Source organism: Pyrus communis, chromosome 17 (genome assembly GCF_963583255.1).
Source record: "Pyrus communis chromosome 17, drPyrComm1.1, whole genome shotgun sequence".
Taxonomy (NCBI): domain Eukaryota; kingdom Viridiplantae; phylum Streptophyta; class Magnoliopsida; order Rosales; family Rosaceae; genus Pyrus; species Pyrus communis.
The window spans coordinates 19,751,715-19,774,150 of record NC_084819.1 but is presented as its reverse complement, the minus strand read 5'-3'; the positions used below and the strand labels follow the sequence as shown (position 1 = coordinate 19,774,150).

Genomic DNA, 22,436 nt, shown 5'->3' with positions numbered 1-22,436 from the left:
CTGATATTCCCCAAATACCAGGATAGGCACGTGCTGGCCGACACCCGAAGGTGACGAAAGCCATTTATTGAGTGCAAATGCTGAAAACAAGGGATAAATAAGGTTTATAAATATAAAAGAATAATTAATATGCAAATAAGGACCGTGTTCAGAGCACACCTCTAATCTAGAACACTAAAGAAAATAATATAAAATTGAATAAAACAAAGGAGTGGGTCCTACACCGAAAGGACTCGAAGATGCCGATGCAGAAGTGCCTGGACGTCGGGATTGTATGCCTCGATTCTAAGTCCTGAAGGGGGCGCAAAACAAACATGAGTGGACCAAGTTGATATATATATAATAAAACAGTTATCAACGTACTAACCCCCAGGTTTTATGAAAACACAAATATAATGATAAACATAGGTTTTCCGAAACCTAGCATGTCGTGCAATGTCTCAAATCATCGTTCGCATAAAATAATAATCACTAGTGAATGTCCAATATAACACTTCAGGCCCCATGCCGGCTCCCCGTCTCTGAGCACACAGTCAGAGGAAAATGCACTTCAGGCCCTTTGCCGGCTCCCCGTCTCTGAGCAGACAGTCAGAGGAAAACACACTCCAGGCCCTATGCCAACACCAAACCGTCGCCCGGGACGGACCGGATCTATCCCTACGTCCCGTAGCGGAAGGGACCACTAGGTAAGTACAAAACCAGTGAACATACATATATTGAAAATCAACTTCATAGTATAAAGTCATCCATCATCTATACTATAAAGAGGTGTTCTAAACATGTTCTAAATATCATATCGTCATCCATCAGATATGCTATAAGAACATGGGTTATAGGAAAAATAGTAATAATTCAAACTAACCTTAGTAAGCATGTTATCTCAAAACGTTTCATAAAACATAATCGTAAAGTCATGCTTTTCTGTGTATGCAATTCTACCATTAAAACATGCATTTTTAGAAGGGGTCCACTCACAGTACTTAGCTGCCGAAGAGCCATGCAACTAGCGAAGACGAAAACGCCACAATTAAACGCCCCTAAGCACATAAACGGTACATTTAGTCAAACTCTACTCAAACGAATGAATTTGGGAAAACGGACATCGGAAACGGGTTCAGAACGTCGAAATTAGCCTAGGAGGGGTCTCGCACGAAAACCCAAAAAGTCAACGGTCAAAGTCAACCGTTGACCGGGTCAATGGTTCACGGGTTTGGGCTTTAGGGTTTTGGGTTAGGGTAATTGGGTTAGGTTTTAGGTGGGTTGGGTTTGGGTAAAAAAGGAAAATGGGTTTGGGTTTTAGAACCTCACGGCCCAAGGCCTAATTAAAAAGGGGAAATGGATTTGGGATGCAACCAAGGCCCTAAGGCCTTTTGGGTTTTTAAATGAAATAAACTAAAAATAAAAAAGGAAAGGGTGAGGGTATTGGGCCAGAAACCAATTCAGGCCTAAGGCCCGTGGGTGTGGGAGATGGCCCGAAGGCCTGGGTGCTCGGAGAAGGACGCCGGAATTCGGCCGGAAATTAGACAAACTTTGAACGTCCATAACTTTGTTAATACTCGACGAAATCAAGTGATTCAAAAATGAAAATCGTAGCTCTCGAAGAGACGAAGAGAATGGTACCTCACACGACGTCTAACTCGCCGTGGTTTGGCTGGAAAACACCTCGAAAGTCACTGAGGTCGCCGGAAACTGGGTAAGATTCAAATGAGTATAACTTCTTCAATACTCAATGAAATTGGGTGAAACAAAAAGGAAAGTTGTAGTACTCAGCGAGACGAAGATATTGATACCTTGCACGCCGGCCAACTCGCCGTGGTTTGGCCGGAAATTGCCTCGAAAGGGGCGGTGCTCGCCGGAAAATTGGGTGTGCACTCACCCGTGCCAAAAACACTCCAAAACCTTGGAAATCAAGAACCCAAACTCAATAACTACATTTAGGCAAAGTCTAACATAAGAAAAGAAAAAGGAAAAAGGGCTTACCCAATTGGAAAACAACCAAAACTCGCCGGAGGTGTTTGTGTCCTCCCGGCGCCGCGAGCAGGGGAAAGAGAGAGAGAGAGAGATGCAGTTGAATGGCGATGATGGTGATGATTTCCTCGAGTAGGTGTAGTTGTGGGTGTGTGTGTGTGTGTGTTGTCACGGGGAAGAAGAAGAGAAGAATGGAGGAGTTTTCAAAAAGAAAGGAAAAAAAGGTGCAGACAACGAAAGAAAAGAAGGAAAGAAGAAAAAAAGAAAAAGAAGAAAGAAGAGAGGAGGGACACGGCAGGGGGGACAAAACAGGGGGTGGGCCCCTTGGGCTCACCAATTAAGACTCAAAACAATTTTAAAAAGGAAGGTATCCCCCAAACTTAGTGAAAATACAAAAATACCCATTTTCTTCAGTAAATCCCGGGACGGGTTATTACAATCTACCTCCCTTAAAAGAATTTCGTCCCGAAATTTAAAATCACAACTTAAACCAAAATGCTCGAAAATAGGAAGAAGAATATATGTATAAAGAGAATTCAAGTCAGAGTGGGTGCATCAAAGAGAATATGCCACACCGTCGCGAGCGGGTTGCCAATCCTCTATCATGCCTCCAAGCTCTTACTTTCTTCCCCATCAGTGTAAAAGTAGAAACATACTTTAATAAGATATAAAGTTGAAAACATATATAGACGTAAGTTCAAAAATAAGTACGCAAAATACTATAGCGTCAAAATAGTCAAAATAGATATGTACTAACATATAGGTCGAAAACTCGCGCTTAACTTAAAAACTGAAAATGGAAAAACTTCCCCCAAAACATTGTAACGACAAAAACAAATAATTAAAGAAAAGGAAGTTAAAATACTTACTGAAAATCAAAACTGAAACTCAAAGATGAAAAAAGAGAGTGGGTCTCGCCTAAGCATACGAACGTCACGTACTCCGAGAAAAGATGCGTCTCTAGGTCAAGTCCTAACAATAGCAAATCCGTACCAACTGCTGAAGACGAATCTTCCTGCCCACTTGCTTAACGAACCCAACAAATAAGTTTTCAATACCACAGTCGACCGCCCGTGATATCGATCACCCATTTGTTGTCTCGATAAGCAAGCAGTAATTTACTGAGGGTGCACAATTTCACGCGTCGTAAATTCCATCTTTCGAATACTAGTTCCCAATACTCCTCTGCTAACCAGTATTGCCTGTAGAACTCTCGTACCATATCGAAAAAATGGCGTAATCAAACCGAACTAAACGGAAACTGTCGTCATAAAACTCCATCCAGTATCAAGCATCTTATCCTCCTCAATTCTTCCAAATGTGACCACCAACTCCAGTGTTTTGCCAACAAAGAACCCATTTGAAAACTGTACCTTGGGATTCAAAGGAAGTGGCTACCATGTTACTAGTAGACCCAAAAGCTTAAGCCAAACAAGCAGAAAACGAAAAGTCACATTTCCCAACAAGCAGTATCTCTTGGGAATCATTGTAGTGCTCGAACCACCTCTCCAATTTTGCTTAGTTGCAGATTTCTAGTAAAACAAGGTCAACATTGATGGAAAGAGGGACTCTCAAGTAATCAACCTAAAAACAAAAGAGAGTACACACCTTTCAAGAGAAGTGTAAAGATTATTCGATTCTCGCCTCGACCACGATATGGTGCCAACCCAGAGTGCACTAAACAGATCTGTTAGAAGTGTTTCAATAACCACGTACTCACAACAACAGAGTCTTGAAGCGAAACAATGAAAAGATGAGTTGAGACGGCACATAACATTGGAAAAGAACCGATGTGATGCCTATGAATTATAGTAAGATGGTGATACAATTCGCTGACCTTCTGTACTCAAACCTTCATCCAACTCTTACTAAAAGATCGCATAAACATCACGCCCACGTGCTCACAAACTGAAGGATCCTGGTGCCAAGTAATGGAAAGCTCTGTTGAGGCGAACACATCACATCATCGAAAAGGTCTACCAAAGTACGATATGATGGTTATGAATTGTAGCAAGATAATGAGTGGTGACCATTCAATTCAGCGTGAAGATAATGATGCAATCTACTGCTCACCTGCACCACAATCTTCACCAACCTCTTACCACAAGACGACTCCAACCTCACACCCACGTGGAACTCTTTCTGGTAAGTAGGGTAACCTTGTGAAAAGATTATGCTTCCAACATTTCTATCTGAAAAGATAAGAATTGGGCGCATATTTCCACCGAATTGATCGATCGTGAATTCTTTACTGATTGAACGAGAAACCATGTAGAGAATGCTAAAAGAACACTCCATAATTTAAGGATCAAAACAAGTTTATTAAAACTAGAGTACAAGATATCTGGATGAGTGAGAAATCATGCTAAGAACAAACAAGCGAAGGAAGGCAAAGATGCAGAAATAGAAATCACTGTTTATGATTATTTGGTTAATCAACACGGTAAGGTTGACTAGTTCCTTAGCCAAAAAGGAAATAGGTATAAGCTCAAGAATAGTCAAGAACTGTTAATAAGATTTGACGAGGCCAAAGACATTTCAAAATTCACAATACTTTGTGAAAGCTGTTTCAAAGTTCAAAAATTAAACATAGAACCTCTAAACCAACAGAATGACGAAGAAGAAAGATACAAAGCAGTCTGTGTAAGCATGCAGTGACACGATTGGCTAACTTAAAGCGATGCCCTTGAGCAAACCAAAGCTCAATGAGTCCAGAGAAGTTCAAAGTAAAGCTCGATCTTCGTACAATGATGAATATAGAAGTCTCAAGCCATTACATTGAAAAGTTACAAAGCTGAACAATTAGTGGATAAGAGCACTAGTCAGTTGAGCTACACGCAAGAGGCTAAGTTCACCTCCACCGAAAAGTATGTGGACAAGGTGCTAGGATTTACCGTCTAGTGCCAAATCCAGGTGAAGTTCAAGAAGTCTGTTTATCCAAACAAGTATGGATCTTCATCAACCAAAACCAACTACAACAAGAAAAAGAATCGCAACTCCTTTTGGAAATTGGTGAGAACAGCGTCTGTTACCGAAGAGTCACTTAAGAAATTATCTAATTTAAATGAAGTCAACGCCCGAAGAATTTGGTGTAGAGCTAACGGTCAAAGGTTAAGGAACTTGACTTCGCTGTTGAGGTAAGCAAAGAGGTTGCTGATAGAACAATCATCGAAGATTCATTCTACCGATTCACACGAGTTTCTTCAATGGTAATGAGCCTGAGAACATTGATTTGCTCCCGCCAACTACCACTTACTAATCGTCGTCACCACTAGCACTTACTTGCTTTCTCAAACACGGACATCGAATATTTCAAGTAGTTGCCACTGCAATACGACTCTGCCCGCCATTCCTAGGGAACGCATGTCGCAGAGTGATGTCATCGTTTCAGGGTTCTAGTTGATCTCAACCAACTCGTACCGTCAAGATTTTTCTGTTTCCCAAGATCTCGATGTAAAGCCAACTCTGCCCGCAATTCCTAGGGAACGCATGTTGCAGAGTGGCATCGCTATTTCGTATCTACAGCTGGTCTCGACCAGACTTCCTCAAACTGAGATTTCTAGAACACGTCGCTTCCAAGTAACGCTAACTGTGCCCGCCATTCCCTGAGAATGCACGTCGTAGAGTACAAAACAGCTTCATAACTTCCAATTTTCAACTCACTTAGGGTTTTTCCGTTTCCCAACGCTCCTAGGTAAATCCAATTATGTCCGAAATTCCCAGGGAATGCACGATGTAGAGTATCGATCCGATGTCGAAAGTCATCCAACAATCCACTTCATCACTACTGAGGCACAATCCCGCCACGAATTCTTGTATTTCAACCAGAAGGTGAAAATTCAAACAAAGAAAGGTTTGCACAACTATGCCGAATGACACCAAATTCGGAAGTCGTGACATCCAAATGATGTCACGACAGACACACTACTACAGTAACAGAAGGTCCTAAGTATGCTCTGAACAAAACCACGCTCTGATACCAATCTGACACGCCCCGACCCTGATATTCCCCAAATACCAGGATAGGCACGTGCTGGCCGACACCCGAAGGTGACGAAAGCCATTTATTGAGTGCAAATGCTGAAAACAAGGGATAAATAAGGTTTATAAATATAAAAGAATAATTAATATGCAAATAAGGACCGTGTTCAGAGCACACCTCTAATCTAGAACACTAAAGAAAATAATATAAAATTGAATAAAACAAAGGAGTGGGTCCTACACCGAAAGGACTCGAAGATGCCGATGCAGAAGTGCCTGGACGTCGGGATTGTATGCCTCGATTCTAAGTCCTGAAGGGGGCGCAAAACAAACATGAGTGGACCAAGTTGATATATATATAATAAAACAGTTATCAACGTACTAACCCCCAGGTTTTATGAAAACACAAATATAATGATAAACATAGGTTTTCCGAAACCTAGCATGTCGTGCAATGTCTCAAATCATCGTTCGCATAAAATAATAATCACTAGTGAATGTCCAATATAACACTTCAGGCCCCATGCCGGCTCCCCGTCTCTGAGCACACAGTCAGAGGAAAATGCACTTCAGGCCCTTTGCCGGCTCCCCGTCTCTGAGCAGACAGTCAGAGGAAAACACACTCCAGGCCCTATGCCAACACCAAACCGTCGCCCGGGACGGACCGGATCTATCCCTACGTCCCGTAGCGGAAGGGACCACTAGGTAAGTACAAAACCAGTGAACATACATATATTGAAAATCAACTTCATAGTATAAAGTCATCCATCATCTATACTATAAAGAGGTGTTCTAAACATGTTCTAAATATCATATCGTCATCCATCAGATATGCTATAAGAACATGGGTTATAGGAAAAATAGTAATAATTCAAACTAACCTTAGTAAGCATGTTATCTCAAAACGTTTCATAAAACATAATCGTAAAGTCATGTTTTTCTGTGTATGCAATTCTACCATTAAAACATGCATTTTTAGAAGGGGTCCACTCACAGTACTTAGCTGCCGAAGAGCCATGCAACTAGCGAAGACGAAAACGCCACAATTAAACGCCCCTAAGCACATAAACGGTACATTTAGTCAAACTCTACTCAAACGAATGAATTTGGGAAAACGGACATCGGAAACGGGTTCAGAACGTCGAAATTAGCCTAGGAGGGGTCTCGCACGAAAACCCAAAAAGTCAACGGTCAAAGTCAACCGTTGACCGGGTCAATGGTTCACGGGTTTGGGCTTTAGGGTTTTGGGTTAGGGTAATTGGGTTAGGTTTTAGGTGGGTTGGGTTTGGGTAAAAAAGGAAAATGGGTTTGGGTTTTAGAACCTCACGGCCCAAGGCCTAATTAAAAAGGGGAAATGGATTTGGGCTGCAACCAAGGCCCTAAGGCCTTTTGGGTTTTTAAATGAAATAAACTAAAAATAAAAAAGGAAAGGGTGAGGGTATTGGGCCAGAAACCAATTCAGGCCTAAGGCCCGTGGGTGTGGGAGATGGCCCGAAGGCCTGGGTGCTCGGAGAAGGACGCCGGAATTCGGCCGGAAATTAGACAAACTTTGAACGTCCATAACTTTGTTAATACTCGACGAAATCAAGTGATTCAAAAATGAAAATCGTAGCTCTCGAAGAGACGAAGAGAATGGTACCTCACACGACGTCTAACTCGCCGTGGTTTGGCTGGAAAACACCTCGAAAGTCACTGAGGTCGCCGGAAACTGGGTAAGATTCAAATGAGTATAACTTCTTCAATACTCAATGAAATTGGGTGAAACAAAAAGGAAAGTTGTAGTACTCAGCGAGACGAAGAGATTGATACCTTGCACGCCGGCCAACTCGCCGTGGTTTGGCCGGAAATTTCCTCGAAAGGGGCGGTGCTCGCCGGAAAATTGGGTGTGCACTCACCCGTGCCAAAAACACTCCAAAACCTTGGAAATCAAGAACCCAAACTCAATAAATACATTTAGGCAAAGTCTAACATAAGAAAAGAAGAAGGAAAAAGGGCTTACCCAATCGGAAAACAACCAAAACTCGCCGGAGGTGTTTGTGTCCTCCCGGCGCCGCGAGCAGGGGAAAGAGAGAGAGAGAGAGATGCAGTTGAATGGCGATGATGGTGATGATTTCCTCGAGTAGGTGTAGTTGTGGGTGTGTGTGTGTGTGTGTGTGTGTGTTGTCACGGGGAAGAAGAAGAGAAGAATGGAGGAGTTTTCAAAAAGAAAGGAAAAAAAAGTGCAGACAACGAAAGAAAAGAAAGAAAGAAGAAAAAAAGAAAAAGAAAGAAAGAAGAGAGGAGGGACACGGCAGGGGGGACAAAACAGGGGGTGGGCCTCTTGGGCTCACCAATTAAGACTCAAAACAATTTTAAAAAGGAAGGTATCCTCCAAACTTAGTGAAAATATAAAAATACCCATTTTCTTCAGTAAATCCCGAAACGGGTTATTACATTAAATATAAATATTACCTAACGAAAATTGACCGTACGATTTCCGGATCCTTTTCCTTTCTGGACAACCAAAGGTGTAATTAAGTATGTTTAGAAAAAAACTTTAAACAATTTCAAAATGTTTATAACAAAAACACTTCTAGTAGGAGTGCTTCCTACAAAAATAAATTGCAAACAAACTCGAAAATATATAACTAGCGATCATGTTTGTGAACCATCGTGTGGGTTTGATCCCACTCATTTTCTTTTTCTCTAACAACTAATCATCTAATCCACTAATGATATGTTGTACTAAAAATAATAATTAGAAAACTAGATTTCTATTCGTAAATAAGATGAAGTTTAGAAAAATGTCTTATACAAGATTAAAAATTGATTTTAATCCATATACTCTATTTAATGCTAGCATATGTATGCACTGTCTCTAATTTTATTTATAATTTTATGGTGTTCATAAATTAAATTTTATGAAAATATTATAAATTTTAATTCTCATTATGGTGAGTATCTTATATAAGAAAATATTTTGTAGAGATTTTTCAGTACACTTATGTTTTTGCATATTTTTTTTATGTGCCATTAATTTCATTACAACATATTTATGTACGAACATTTCGATACACTAGATTAGTATAATATGTTTAGGTACAGACATTTTGATACACTAGTTTAATATAATATATTTAGGTACCGACATTTCAGTACACTAGTTTAGTATCATATAGTTAGGTATGAAATTTTTGGTACAATTATATTTTTGCATATTTTCTTATGTGCCAGTAATTCACTACAATATATTTAGGTACGCACATTTCTATACACTAATTTAGTAAAATATATTATGATACGGACGTTTAGGTACACTAATTATAGGAAGTTAAATAAAATTAATGAATTAAAATGTGTATTATAATGAATTTAAAATTTAATGTAATGACATTAAATAAGATACCTATTAAATATTAAAACAAAAATATAATTTGAATTTGAATTAAGTACACATTAAGGGATTAAAATCAGTATCTAATATAACACCAGATTTTTATTAAATTTTAATCTTCTTGAAGGATTAAAATTCAAAAACCCCAAAAAAAAATCTTTCAGACTATACATGCTTGGTTTAGAAAATATATATCAATACGCATTCACCAAAACTGGAAAAACTACTGCCGGAAAAACGAAGAAGATTTATAGCTACTGTTGAATCAGAAATCAGAGTTTTACTCCTCTTGTAAAGATAAAAAGAAATTAAATTTTCTCCTCTTGTAAAGATAAAAACAAATTAAAATTTTCAGAACCTAATCCTAGCTAAGAGAGGAAAATCTAGATCCCAATAAAACAATTAAAAAATCAGAATCGTAATCCTAGCTAAGAGAGGAAAATCTATATCCCAATAAAACTTCCTAGCCGCATCCAAAGAAAGAATCACAGTCGATCGGTTTCCAACTTTTCCTCGTCCACGACTCCACATGGTATGTGTGTGTGTGTGTGTATATATATATATATATACACCCTTTAGGTTAATTAGCTGGGTCTAGTATTGTTCAGTACGTACTACTTCCGATCGAATGGAAGTGTATCACGAGACATGTCAGAGCTTCACTTACGATGTCAAGCCCCTTGCCACACAAGTTCAGGACAGCTCCGATCGCCCTGAAAACCCTAGGGTTAGTCTTGAGATCGACTTATCACTCTTCGTAAATAAGAAGTACTACGTCAATATCTCTGAAGAATCCGAAGACGACGAAGCTGAAAGTATTCCCATATTCCAAGACAAAGAACTGAAAGAGTTACCTTCCAAAGGCCTAAGAATCACAGTTCATGACGTGCGGTGCTTAGACGATCAAAATGCGTACAAAGAAAATAAGGATGGTATATCTGGCATGCTTAAAGAACATAAAATAATCAAGGGTGAGTCCATGCGCAATCTAGTGGTGGAAAGGATTCTGAACCAGGGTCGTAGGATAGGCGAGTCCGATTCAAACAAGGGTCCCAAAAAACTGCGGTTGAGGGTCGACATGAAAAGAGACCATATCTGGGACATGTGCGAAGTGTGTTCGGATGAACGAGTCATTGCAAGGGATGCACAGCTTAAGAAGACGCTAAAGAGGGCTAGAGTGGTGGCTGATGACCATGACGATGAGGAGGACGAGGACGAGGATGAGGATGGTGATGAAGTTGGAGAAAGAAAAAAAAGACGCGTAGTGCACGAAGGCGAGGTTTGTTGCGTTTGCACGGAAGAGTTTGTTGCTGGATCCAAAGATGTGAAATACCTGCCTTGCTTGCATCTGTTTCATGGCAAATGCATAGGAGCATGGCTGAGAGAGAGAAAAGATAACTGCCCTGTTTGCCGCTACTGCGTTGAGTTGCCTAATATTGAACACGGATCACAAGACAAAATTGAGAAGCCTATGTGCACTACTGATTTCAAAGATAGTTAAGGGTTTACGTGTTGATGATGATGCATACATGAATGGGTTAATGTTGTTAATTTTTGAGTTTCTGTACAGATCTACAAACTTATTATTAACAACTTTGATTCATAAATTTGAAGCTTTTTTTTTATTCTAATTTTTTTTTTGAACAAACGATATTCTCTACACTAAGTGGGTAAAGGAGTAGGTTAAACCTCACAATATGTCGCCAATAGAAATAAGCATGTTTATCAACGTTTAAGTAATAAACCAATAACCAATTTTCATGTCCTTTAGTTTTTGGAACTTTGTCTCCAAATTTAGTCTTTCTAGCATTATCCTTTAATCAAAGTCGCGCGGTTTCAATCCTTTCCCAAGTCCATTTGTGTTAGAAACCGATATATGATCATTTTAGTGCACCTAGATTCTGCCTAGGTCAAGTATTGATCATTATTATTGCTATATATACCGCTTTACATTCTCTTTGCCACAGAAGATAGATTGCTCGGAATGGAAGTCTATCACCAGATTGCTCGGAACTTCACTTGTGACGCCAAGCCCCATCCAACAAAAGTACTAGACAAAGATCATCCTGATTATCGTGATGAAAATACACTAAAAATCGACTTCACACACACGGAAAACATGAAATACATGTCAATCTCTCTGAAGAAGAAGAAACCGCAAGTATCCCGTCGCCCAAGGTAAACATGTTAAAAGACGAACAAGCAAATTTTATGATTTGCGCTTGTGGTCAAGCGATGGTGCCATAAAAAACAAGTATGACGTCAATCTCTCCGAAGGAGAAGATGAAGAATATGAGAGAACCGCAAGAATTAACACAAAGAATTCCTGATTTGCAAGAGTTAGACGATGCTGCCATCAAACTTGTAATCACTTGCAAACTCTACATACACAAAATCTTCGAGGATGAAAGGTTCAGTGTAGATCTAGTGGTGAGAAAGATTGTAGGCGAGGTTAATAAGCTTCGCAACTTCAAACAAGGGTCCAAAAGTTCTCGCTTGAAGGTCGACATTGAAAGACACTATTTCTTGGACGTGTGCAAATGGTGAACGGATGAAACAAATGCGTTGCTCAAGAAGACGCTAAAGAGGACTAGAGTAACTACCGATGATCATGAGATTCACGACGATGACTTTGATGAGGAGGAGGATATCCGGAGAAAAAGAAATTGTGTGGTGCGCGAGAGCGAGGTTTGCTGTATTTGTATTGACAAGTTTGTTGGGTCAAAAGATGTGCCATCGATGCCGTGTTTGCATGTGTTTCATGACGAATGCATAGGAGAATGGCTATGCAGAAAACCCAACTGCCCTCTTTGCCGGTTTAAGTGGCCTAAAACCAAAATTGAGATGCCTATGTGCAATGCCGATATTTTATTGTGTCTAAATTTTGAAATTCAAACATGATTGTATAGAGACAACACACACACACACACATACACACACACACACACACACACACACACACATATATATATATATATATATATCATTTGAGTCAACTTGGCTACTTTGTCTTTAATTTGATTATTGTTTCCTATGACTATATTAGTGACGTTAATGTATGTCAAAATTTTATGACAATTATCAGAAATAAGCTAGTTTAAACTTTTAGCATTGTTCATGTTTGTGTTTCAGTACAGACTTATTATTAACGTCTTTGAATTATAAATTGCACGTATTTCTTTTATCGAAATTAATTAATAGAAAAAAAAAGAAACATATAAGAAATGAAAATTAATTATATGATCATCTTACCAAATGATTCAATCTGTCCATCAATTGGCCGCTTCAAGTCTACAGTAGAAATCTTGTACACAAATATATGAATGAATATCTGATGATTGAGTTTGGTGTTCTTGAGACGAAGAGACCTCTTTTACATTCAGCCATACCGTGGTTAACACTGATCTTAAGCTTGCGCACAAAGTTTTCATATATCAGAAGTCGGACAGACTTTTCGTTCTATGCATCGAATCATGCTCAAGCCATTTCCGTGATTCTCTCCATAACTGGGTTTCGATTCCCAACTTCTTCAGCTCCAGAAGACCACGCTCAACTGTAAAAACCGGAAGAACCCGCCACATCAGATTCAAGCAGACATCATATATCATGCGTAGCACTAAATCAGCAGCTAGTTATATGAAGACGGACACGAAGAAATAGATGAACTTAGCTAGATTGTTAATTATTACAGAAAGAGAGGGAGACGAGTACCATCAACTGCATCATGTGAGGTGGCAGGTGACTTGGAGTTGTGGTTGATCCAGAATTGCAAGCGTTCATCTGCTATATCTGGTTCCACTCCATGGTTTTTAGCTCTTCTCCAGAAATATGCAAGCCAAGCCTACAACAACATCGTCTCAAAATGTCATACATATTTTTTTTATTCAATCGGTCTATATTCTAATCTAAGATTAAAAGATTGGGGATTCGAAGTAGTGGAGAAGCTAACTACTCTTGCCAATTTAGGTAAGCCCAAATTTGCACAGCGTCATGGGTATTTACATTTGGAAATGTTAGAAGAATGCAAAAGGGGAAAACACAATACCTGCTTGAAAAGTATATCTTCAGACTCCTCTTTGCTGAGTACTGAAAACAATCAAAACTGAAAATTAAAAGAAAATTTATGTTGAAAATGTGCCAACTTTGAATCATTTAATAATACTCTGCTGCTGTTTGTTATTCAACCGGTTTGAATCAAAGATATCAGAAACATGATCCATAGCTAAGATGAGAACATCTATATCCAAATAAACTTCCGTGCGGCCTAAGGAAGAAAGGAAAATCACCCTAACAACTGCATTCATATTGTTTTTTTTTTTTTTTTTTTGGGGGGGGGGGGGGGTGCGTGGGGGTGTGGGGAGAGGGGGAGGGTGAGTCCTGTTGAAGTCCGTGTTGAATTGTAATCTTGTCTTGGCCCAAAGATAATTGATCCGACCCATACACAAAGAAAGATCCATGCACATGCTAGAGAATTCTAGCAAAGTTCAAGTTGGTGGAAGAGTCTAGAAGAATGGTGAGGATTCCACTAACATACAAGATTAGTGTAGATAATTCTAGCTTAGGAAGGTAGTGGAATTATCCAGATATCTCTAGCATGATGTTTTCATGCTTCTCCAAGGTTCCATCCATGCTTATAAAAGGAGAAGGCATCCACACCATTTGTAACAACCAAGAGAGCAAGTAGTAAGAAGTGAGAGTGTCAAGTAAGAAGTAAGAAGAAGCAACAAAACTTCTAAGAGTGTTTGAGTGTTTCCTCTTGTACTAAGTTTGTGAGTGAATAAAAACCTTGTGTAATACTTTGAGAATTCTTTCTTTCTCTTGCCTATCAATTCCGCTGCGTTACATTCTTCTTTGTGAGATAAACATCTTTAGAGTAATGAAGCACTTTTAAACCCCAACAAATGGAATTTGTCGACCTTTGACAGTTCCAAGATCCCCTTAACAAAATGGAGCGGCGGAAAGAAAAAATCGAACCATCCTCGACATGGCTCGAAGCATGCTCAAAAACAAGAAATTGCCTAAGGAATTGTGGGCAGAAGCTGTAGCATGTGCTGTCTACCTATCCAATCGGTCTCCAACAAGGAGTGTGTGGGGAAAAACTCCGCAAGAAGCATGGAGTGGAAGAAAACCAGGTATTTCTCATCTAAAAGTTTTTGGAAGCATAGCCCATGTACATGTACCAGACGAGAGGAGAACCAAACTCGACGACAAAAGTGAGAAGTTCATCTTCATCGGCTATGACACAAATTCAAAAGGCTATAAGCTGTATAATCCAAACAATGGGAAGACGGTGATCAGTCGAGACGTGACGTTCGATGAAGAAGGAGAATGGGATTTTGGCCCGCATGCAGGTGATCTTCACTTCTTTCCTCAATTTGAAGAAGAGAATGAACAAGGGATGATGGAGCAAGCAAGAGAGGTTCAACAAGAATCCACTACTCCACATGCTTCACCAACATCAACCAATCATGGTAATTCATCAGCATCAACATTGTCAAGTGGGAGTCTAAATGAAAGAGAAGTACCACGCGCAAGAAGTATACGAGATCTTTATGAGGTAGCTGAAAGACTTGATAATCCTACACTTTTCTATCTCTTTGCTGATTGTGAACCAGTCGACTTCCAAGAAGCAGTGCAAGATATTAAGTGGAGGAAAGCAATGGATGAAGAAATTGAAACAATCTAGAAGAATGATACATGGGAACTCGCTATTCTTCCAGAAGGACACAAAGCCATCAAAGTCAAGTGGGTGTACAAGACAAAGAAAAATGCAAATGGAGAGGTCGAAAGATACAAGGTAAGACTAGTGGCGAAAGGCTATAGTCAAAGAGCCGGAATCGACTATGATGAGGTATTTGCACCCGTTGCTCGGTTGGAAACTATACGATTACTAATTTCTTTGGCAGCTCAAAACAGTTGGAAGATTCAACAAATGGATGTGAAGTTCGCCTTCCTAAATGGAGTCCTTGAAGAAGAAGTCTACATTCGGCAAACCGTCAGGCTATGAGATCAAAGGGCATGAAGACAAAGTTCTGAAGCTAAAGAAAGCCCTTTATGGGTTAAAACAAGCGCCACGAGCATGGAATAGTGGCATCGACAAGTACTTTCAAGAAAACAACTTCATCAAGTGCCCTCATGAACATGCTCTCTACGTCAAAATCAAAGATGGAGATATTTTGATTGTGTGCTTATATGTGGATGATCTAATCTTCACTGGGAGTAATCCAAGCATGTTTGAAGAGTTCAAGGGAGTGATGACCAAAGAATTTGAGATGACCAACATCGGGTTAATGGCATATTACCTAGGCATTGAAGTCAAGCAGAACGAAGAAGGAATTTTCATCTCCCAAGAAAGCTACACAAAGGACATACTGAAAAAGTTCAAAATGGACGACTGCAAGCCCGTGAGCACGCCAATGGAGTGCGGAGTCAAACTAACCAAGTATGACAAAGGAGAAAGCGTAGATCCAACATTTTTCAAAAGTCTAGTTGGAAGCTTGCGCTACTTGACTTGCACAAGACCGGATATTCTCTATGATGTCAGATTAATCAGTCGCCACATAGAGAATCCCACAACTACACATTTGAAAACGGCCAAAAGAATTCTTCGATACCTTAAAGGTACTGTTAACTTTGGCTTGCTTTATTCAAGTTCTGATAACTACAAACTTGCTGGATATAGCGACAGTGATTGGGCAGGAGATTCCGATGATAGAAAAAACACTACTGGATTTGTGTTCTTCATGGGAGACACTGCATTCACATGGATGTCGAAGAAGCAACCGATTGTCACTCTTTCTACCTGTGAAGCTGAATACGTAGTTGTTACTTCATGTGTCTGCCATGCAATCTGGCTGAGAAACTTGCTGAAAGAATTAAGAATGCGACAAGAAGAGCCAACAAAGATCTATGTCGACAACAAGTCTGCAATAGCTCTAGCAAAGAATCCAGTATTCCATGACAGGAGCAAACACATAGATACCCGTTATCATTTCTTAAGAGAGTGCATTACAAGAAAGGATGTGCAAGTGGAATACGTAAAGTCTCAAGACCAAGTCGCCGACATATTCACCAAGCCACTCAAACAAGAAGACTTTGTCAGACTAAGAAACTCAATTGGCGTCACAAGACAAGATTAAGGGGGGATGTTGAATTGTAATCTTGTCTTGGCCCAAAAATAATTGATCCGGCCCATACACAAAGAAAGATCCATGCACATGCTAGAGAATTCTAGCAAAGTTCAAGTTGGTGGAAGAGTCTAGAAGAATGGTGAGGATTCCACCAACATACAAGATTAGTGTAGATAATTCTAGCTTAGGAAGGTAGTGGAATTATCCAGATATCTCTAGCATGATGTTTTCATGCTTCTCCAAGGTTCCATCCATGCTTATAAAAGGAGAAGGCATCCACACCATTTGTAACAACCAAGAGAGCAAGTAGTAAGAAGTGAGAGTGTCAAGTAAGAAGTAAGAAGAAGCAACAAAGCTTCTAAGAGTGTTTGAGTGTTTCCTCTTGTACTAAGTTTGTGAGTGAATAAAAACCTTGTGTAATACTTTGAGAATTCTTTCTTTCTCTTGCCTATCAATTCCGCTGCGTTACATTCTTCTTTGTGAGATAAACATCTTTAGAGTAGTGAAGCACTTTTAAACCCCAACAGTCCGTAACCCTAGGCCATAATCTATTAACCGATGCTATTATTGGTTTCTTAATTTTCAAGTTTTTTGGAAGAAGTAGGCTTGATTCTAACTATGGTGGCGATCTATCACCAGATAGATAAGAACTTCACTTATGACGTCAGGCCCCTTGCCACACAAGTATTAGACCAAGAAAACCAAGATCACGGAGACAAACAGTGGCACGAGTACACTACCACTAGGGCATCGCGTGCCAATGATACAAATATCATGTGAAGAAAAAATTACGTATAATATTGTATTAATGGCATGAGAGTCTAGAGTTGTAGCGTGGTCCTTCTTCGGATCACGGTAGGGTTGAACTTGCGATCAACTTCATGCAAGGGACGCGTTGCTCAAGGTTATGCTGAGGAGGGTTAGAGTGGCGACTGATGATCATGGTGATGATGTTGAGGAGGAGGAGAAGGAGGATATGAGGTCAAGAAAGAAAAAGAAGAAGTGTAGTGCGTGAAAGTGAGGTTTGCTGTGTTTGTATGAAAGATTTTGTTTAGGGTTTAGGGAAGCACGTTTGCTATGGTCAATGTGGTTAAGCTACTTCTGCAATAACCTACTTAAACTTTATTATTGTTTATTTTTTAGTTTATGTTCAGCTTTATTGGTTATATCTTCGAATTACAAATTGTATGTAAGTATTTCTTTTATCGAAATTATTTAGCAGGAAAAAAACCTACAAACTTATATTTTTATGATAATCTTACCAAATGCTTCGAACTGTCCATCAATTGGTAGCTTCAAATCTACATGTAGAAAAGAACTTGTCAGGAAACTATCATGATTTCTCTGTTGATTTGATTATAATGGATTGCTCAACTGTAAAATAGAAAATCCCTTCACCTATAACACCAGTTTTCATTGAACTAGGGCGTCGCTGTTGAGCCATTGCAACTGCCACCGCCTCCTCTACCTTCGAGACAATGACACGAAAACTGGTCATTGCAAGCAATCAATACTTCAAAAAATAGCAATGCAGACCAACAGATCAATCACGAAGACGAGTTTTATTGTTTCAGTAAACGGACTTGCTAATCATAAAAGAAACAGATAATGTTTGTAAGATCATAAGGATTGGGGGAACACCTTCAACGAAGCAAGTTCGCGCAGACCCTTCTCCACCAAGAGCATGCTCTCAATGTTTCTCTCGCCTGAGAGTTCATTCAAATCTCGTGGACTATCTTCTCTTTCATCTAGATCGTTGTTGTCTTAACAGACCAAAATTAACGGAAGACATGAATAATGCGCATCACTAGAGGTTTAGTTTTAAAGATACTGAGAGAAGCCAAAGATAAACGTAAAAGACAACCAATAATGATGGAAACACTAACTTACCTATCTCATCTTTCGCTTTTTGTCCGGCTGCTAATACAGCTTCAGCTGGATGAGGAGCAAGCGATGACCAGAATTCATATCTTGATGTCGCTATTTCAGCATGAATACCTGCCAAAATACCCTTTGGTCATTCAGTAATCACTCCTAAAAGGTTAATTTGCATTCTTCGGACATCTTAGGGACCTTCAGTTGAACAATATAAATTCTTCAACAGAAGAGTCTCTGTAGGTGACTAGGCAATAGAGGATTTGCATTTCCATGTTTCGGAAACCTTTCGAAAGATAGGAAGTTCTATTTTGGCGATTAAAATGACTTAATTACCATGCTCAACGCATAAGCTCCAGTACCGAGCTAGCCAAGATCTCTTCAAGACCACCTCTTCCTAAGAATAAAAAAAAAACTGAAAATCATGTAAAAAAAGGTACAAAAAAAAGAAAAAAAGAAAAAAAAAGGGAACTGACAATAAAAAACTGAGCACAAACCATCTCTTCACGACTCAGTATCATTCGTTGAGTCATAATCCGAAGTGATCTCAGTTCGTACTCTGCTTCGTCATTTCTACCACCATGACCACTACCACCTTGAGTCTGTGCAGCCTCTCTCAAAGCAGCCTGTGATAAATCGTGTTCAAACTCATGGAAAACATTTGCTCAATCAAATCGAATTAGACCACAGCGACATGCGCTATGACATGCACACACACACAAAAGACAGCGCAAAGTGTGTATGTGCATGTATATGAAGTTTAGTACTGTGCAGAAGATATGTTGAAACACGGCACATACCTCCCTTTGCTGCAGTGCTGCCTCCTTTCTGAAAAGAAACATATCGACGTAAAAGTTAGCATTCTAAAAAACAATAATCAATCTGAATTGGAATGCAGGTATATGCATGAAAAGTTTGAAGCTTGCCTGCTTAGAAGACGGGCTTCCAATGTTACACCTTCGCCAAGATTAGCAACCTAAAGATAACACACAGACAATGAAATAGTATCAGATTGGCCAGCACATCACCATACACATGCTCATGCTGCAAATCAACTGTATTTACACCATGAAACAAGCAAAAAAAGTACAAACCAATAAACGTGATAATAAGTACTTTGCACTTGATTGTTCGTTGAAAAATTTAAAGCATTACCTGCTGCTCAAGCTGTCGAGCCCTTGCTTCTGTTTCGTCGCACCTCTCTTCTGCAAGTCGAAGCTGGGGAAGCACATATCAAAATGGAGTGGCAGAAAGAAATATACGACAACTGTATCATATATATTACCAATGTTACATTAGAACCATTGAATGTTTAGTTCATTGGCATCACCTTTTCAAGTAGATTTTCGTTTTCTTCTTGGAGCATATCAAGCTGCAATGAAATTCACACCTCATTAGTTGATTATCCACTGCATAATATTTTGTTTTCGACTGTATAGTCTTCGCCTGTGAGCTTAAAATTCAAAGTCTATTACTTTAAATTTTTTTTCAAACAAGTATCAAACTGAGAGAAGACAATATACCTCGTCTTCTAGAGCAGAAGAACGCTGCGCCCGATTTTCTCTCATGTTAAAAGTCCCTAAATCCAAAGACATCCTGTTCGGCCAGTGCTAGAAACGTTTATTAGATATAACACATGTTTGTGTACAGGAATCGAAAGAAACCACTTTAAAGAACAAAAGAGAAATTATTTCAGCACTCCCTTTTCCTCGACCTACATTCCTCCCTTTTCTTCTAGCCATTGATTGATAAACCAAAAGAGAGTTAACGAACAGAAACAACGATAAGAGTGCAGAAGGAAAAAATGTGGGTACGGAAATCATCTCCCCTAATTTATATCAAAGCACCACGGAAATCAAAACATGAAAGTATTGATGATGACTCAGGAATTAGTAAATATTTAAGAGCTTGGCACCTTTTATCTCTCCGATTATCAGCTGAAGCATCTGTTCCAACGGGTGTAGATGGTGGCCTAAGTGATATAGGTGCTGGCTCTTTCCGATTATCAGCTGGAGGATCTGCAGAAGAGGGTGGCCTAAGTGATATAGGTACAGTAGCTGGCACCATGTGGACTGGCTTGGTTCCTAACTGCGGACGTGCAGCAGCTAAAGAACGAGCAGAGGTAGGTTGTTCGACAGCACTGGTAGGCTGAGATGGCCGAGCAGAGTTCAAGCCTGGTATAGAACGAGCAGAGGTAGGTTGTTCGACAGCAGGGGTTGGCTGAGATGATCGAGCAGAGTTCATGCCCGATACAGAACGAGCAGATGTAGGTTGTTCGACAGCATTAGTTGGCTGAGATGATCGAGCAAAGTTCATGCCTGATATAGAACGAGCAGAGGTAGGTAATTCGTTGGAGTTCGAAGTCTGAGATGACCTAGTAGCCACTGAAGAGCGAAGAGAATGTGGCTGTTCTACAACAGAGTTAATGGGTTTCGTGTTGATGGATTTGTATGGTCGGCTTGCTGGTAGTGAATGAGCTGATGACTGTTGCTCTGCGTACTGATATGGTCGACTAGCTGGCGTCGAATGGGTAGAAGATGGTTGTTCCATCGAGTTAAGAGACGGTGATGATCGTCCCCGTGTAGATGTAGATTGTTCTTGGGCAGCACGAACTGACTAATACCAGAATAACGTTTAGGTATCAATGCAAATTAAGCACATATTATGTTCATAAAGATATCATGTCACATTCAAATACGAATCATTAAAACTTTATGTTGTTAGGCTGTGAATCGGAACCATTGAGTCCACTAATTTAGCATCCACATTAACCATAATCCCATTACCATTGGAGAGCGTGGGCGCATTGATCTTCCGCCTACAAGTCCGAGGCTGCCTGTGCCGCTTGACAAGCCAAGATCATAAGAAAGATCGTCGTCCTCCTCATCATCGTCATCAGTTTGTTTGTGAGCCATCACATGTGCAAGCCTTTGCGCTGCGGCTTTCGTGTGCTGCGCTTTCTTCGCACCCACTATTCCAACCGACCCCGACCTCCCATGGTGGTGCATTGGTGACATCATTGGCGAACTTGGTTGCCCCGGGGTTCCACCACTGCTATTGCTCTTCTGCCTGACATACACCGGCCTCATCCGATCCATAGCTTAACTGCCTCCACTGCCATCAAAATTGGATGAACACCAAGAGAGAAATTACCAATACAATTACATACATCAACATCAACATCAACAAAAAATGAAGAAAAAATTGAATTCTTCAGCAGAAAGAAACCTGCTTTATGAATCTTTGAAGGAAAATGCAGCTCTATTGCCTCAAATTTCATGACTTAACGGAACGCCATTACTTGCAACGCAAGAAATTAAACTCGGATCGTTTCGGTTTTTCGACAAAATTCAATGATTTCACATTAGGGCCATCACCAAATTTAGAAAAGCCAGAGTTCCGAATAAAGGTTTCACAAATTTTTGTTTCAAACATTCAAAAGTTGAAAATTTGGCCTTGAAATTGTAGAGTTTTTTTGTCAACAGAATCAAAATCTTGAAGCTTTTACGAATTGTAGAGTGGGAAGCCGAAGGAACACGATCCGAAGTTTGAGGCGCCGAGGGAAAGAATTAATGGAGCTTTTGGCGTTCATTGGGACACGTTTGGTTTGAATCAGTTGGTGCTAAATATTGAAATAATTTTGTTTTAAATATGACTAGGATTTTGATTAAAACAAAATAAAACTCTCTGCCGTCTCATGTTTTTGGCACAATATTTAAGAATGTCACGGAAATTGAAGTTAAACGGTTAGGTGGGACAAAGTTCATGGAGAGTCTCATTTTAAGAGAGTCTTTTTAACATTTCTCGTATTAACAAACTAACAATATATGAGCCTAACCTAGGTTAAAATAAATGTGCTCCCTTTGTTTTCCTCCATTTGAGTAGATTAAACTAGAATATTATTACGTCAAATTGTCTAACAAGACATCGTTATTATATGTGTAAATAAAATTTATTAGTACTTCAACCTTTTTATTAGTTATAGTCGATTTGAATAGTTTTCTTCGGGTTAATATTCGATCCAGTTAGTTTGATATTTGAAAAAAAAAAATCTCAATATTTGAGGACTTTCTAAATTTAAAATTTAATTTCTTATTTTACACAAACAA

General features: G+C 39.6%; 1 protein-coding gene and 2 long non-coding RNA genes across 4 annotated transcripts; all 3 read right to left on the bottom strand.

Moving 5' to 3' along the window:
• Positions 1 to 148: 148 nt before the first annotated feature.
• On the bottom strand, positions 149 to 2,155 carry LOC137721800 (uncharacterized). The gene is made up of 5 exons (XR_011066723.1): positions 1,981 to 2,155; positions 1,791 to 1,899; positions 1,621 to 1,689; positions 976 to 1,037; positions 149 to 292 (listed from the first exon to the last, which is right to left on the bottom strand). It is a non-coding gene; the product is annotated as an uncharacterized lncRNA (long non-coding RNA).
• Positions 2,156 to 6,942: 4,787 nt separating this feature from the next.
• LOC137723767 (uncharacterized) lies at positions 6,943 to 8,143 on the bottom strand. Of its 2 annotated transcripts, XR_011066959.1 has the most exons (4): positions 7,949 to 8,143; positions 7,759 to 7,867; positions 7,589 to 7,657; positions 6,943 to 7,005 (listed from the first exon to the last, which is right to left on the bottom strand). It is a non-coding gene; the product is annotated as an uncharacterized lncRNA (long non-coding RNA). The 2 variants fall into 2 exon arrangements; XR_011066958.1 differs by lacking the exon at positions 6,943 to 7,005 and having other exon boundaries at positions 7,234 to 7,657.
• A 4,613-nt stretch (positions 8,144 to 12,756) lies between these two features.
• LOC137723766 (coiled-coil domain-containing protein SCD2-like) lies at positions 12,757 to 21,425 on the bottom strand. Its single transcript, XM_068462956.1, has 16 exons — positions 21,114 to 21,425; positions 20,243 to 20,943; positions 19,851 to 19,923; positions 19,658 to 19,699; positions 19,483 to 19,545; positions 19,254 to 19,303; positions 19,128 to 19,155; positions 18,825 to 18,953; positions 18,664 to 18,724; positions 18,343 to 18,450; positions 18,094 to 18,215; positions 17,851 to 17,920; positions 17,715 to 17,753; positions 13,368 to 13,408; positions 13,034 to 13,163; positions 12,757 to 12,875 (listed from the first exon to the last, which is right to left on the bottom strand). Exons 1-16 carry the CDS (start codon positions 21,423 to 21,425, stop codon positions 12,757 to 12,759), a joined length of 2,088 nt encoding a protein of 695 aa, XP_068319057.1.
• Positions 21,426 to 22,436: the final 1,011 nt, after the last annotated feature.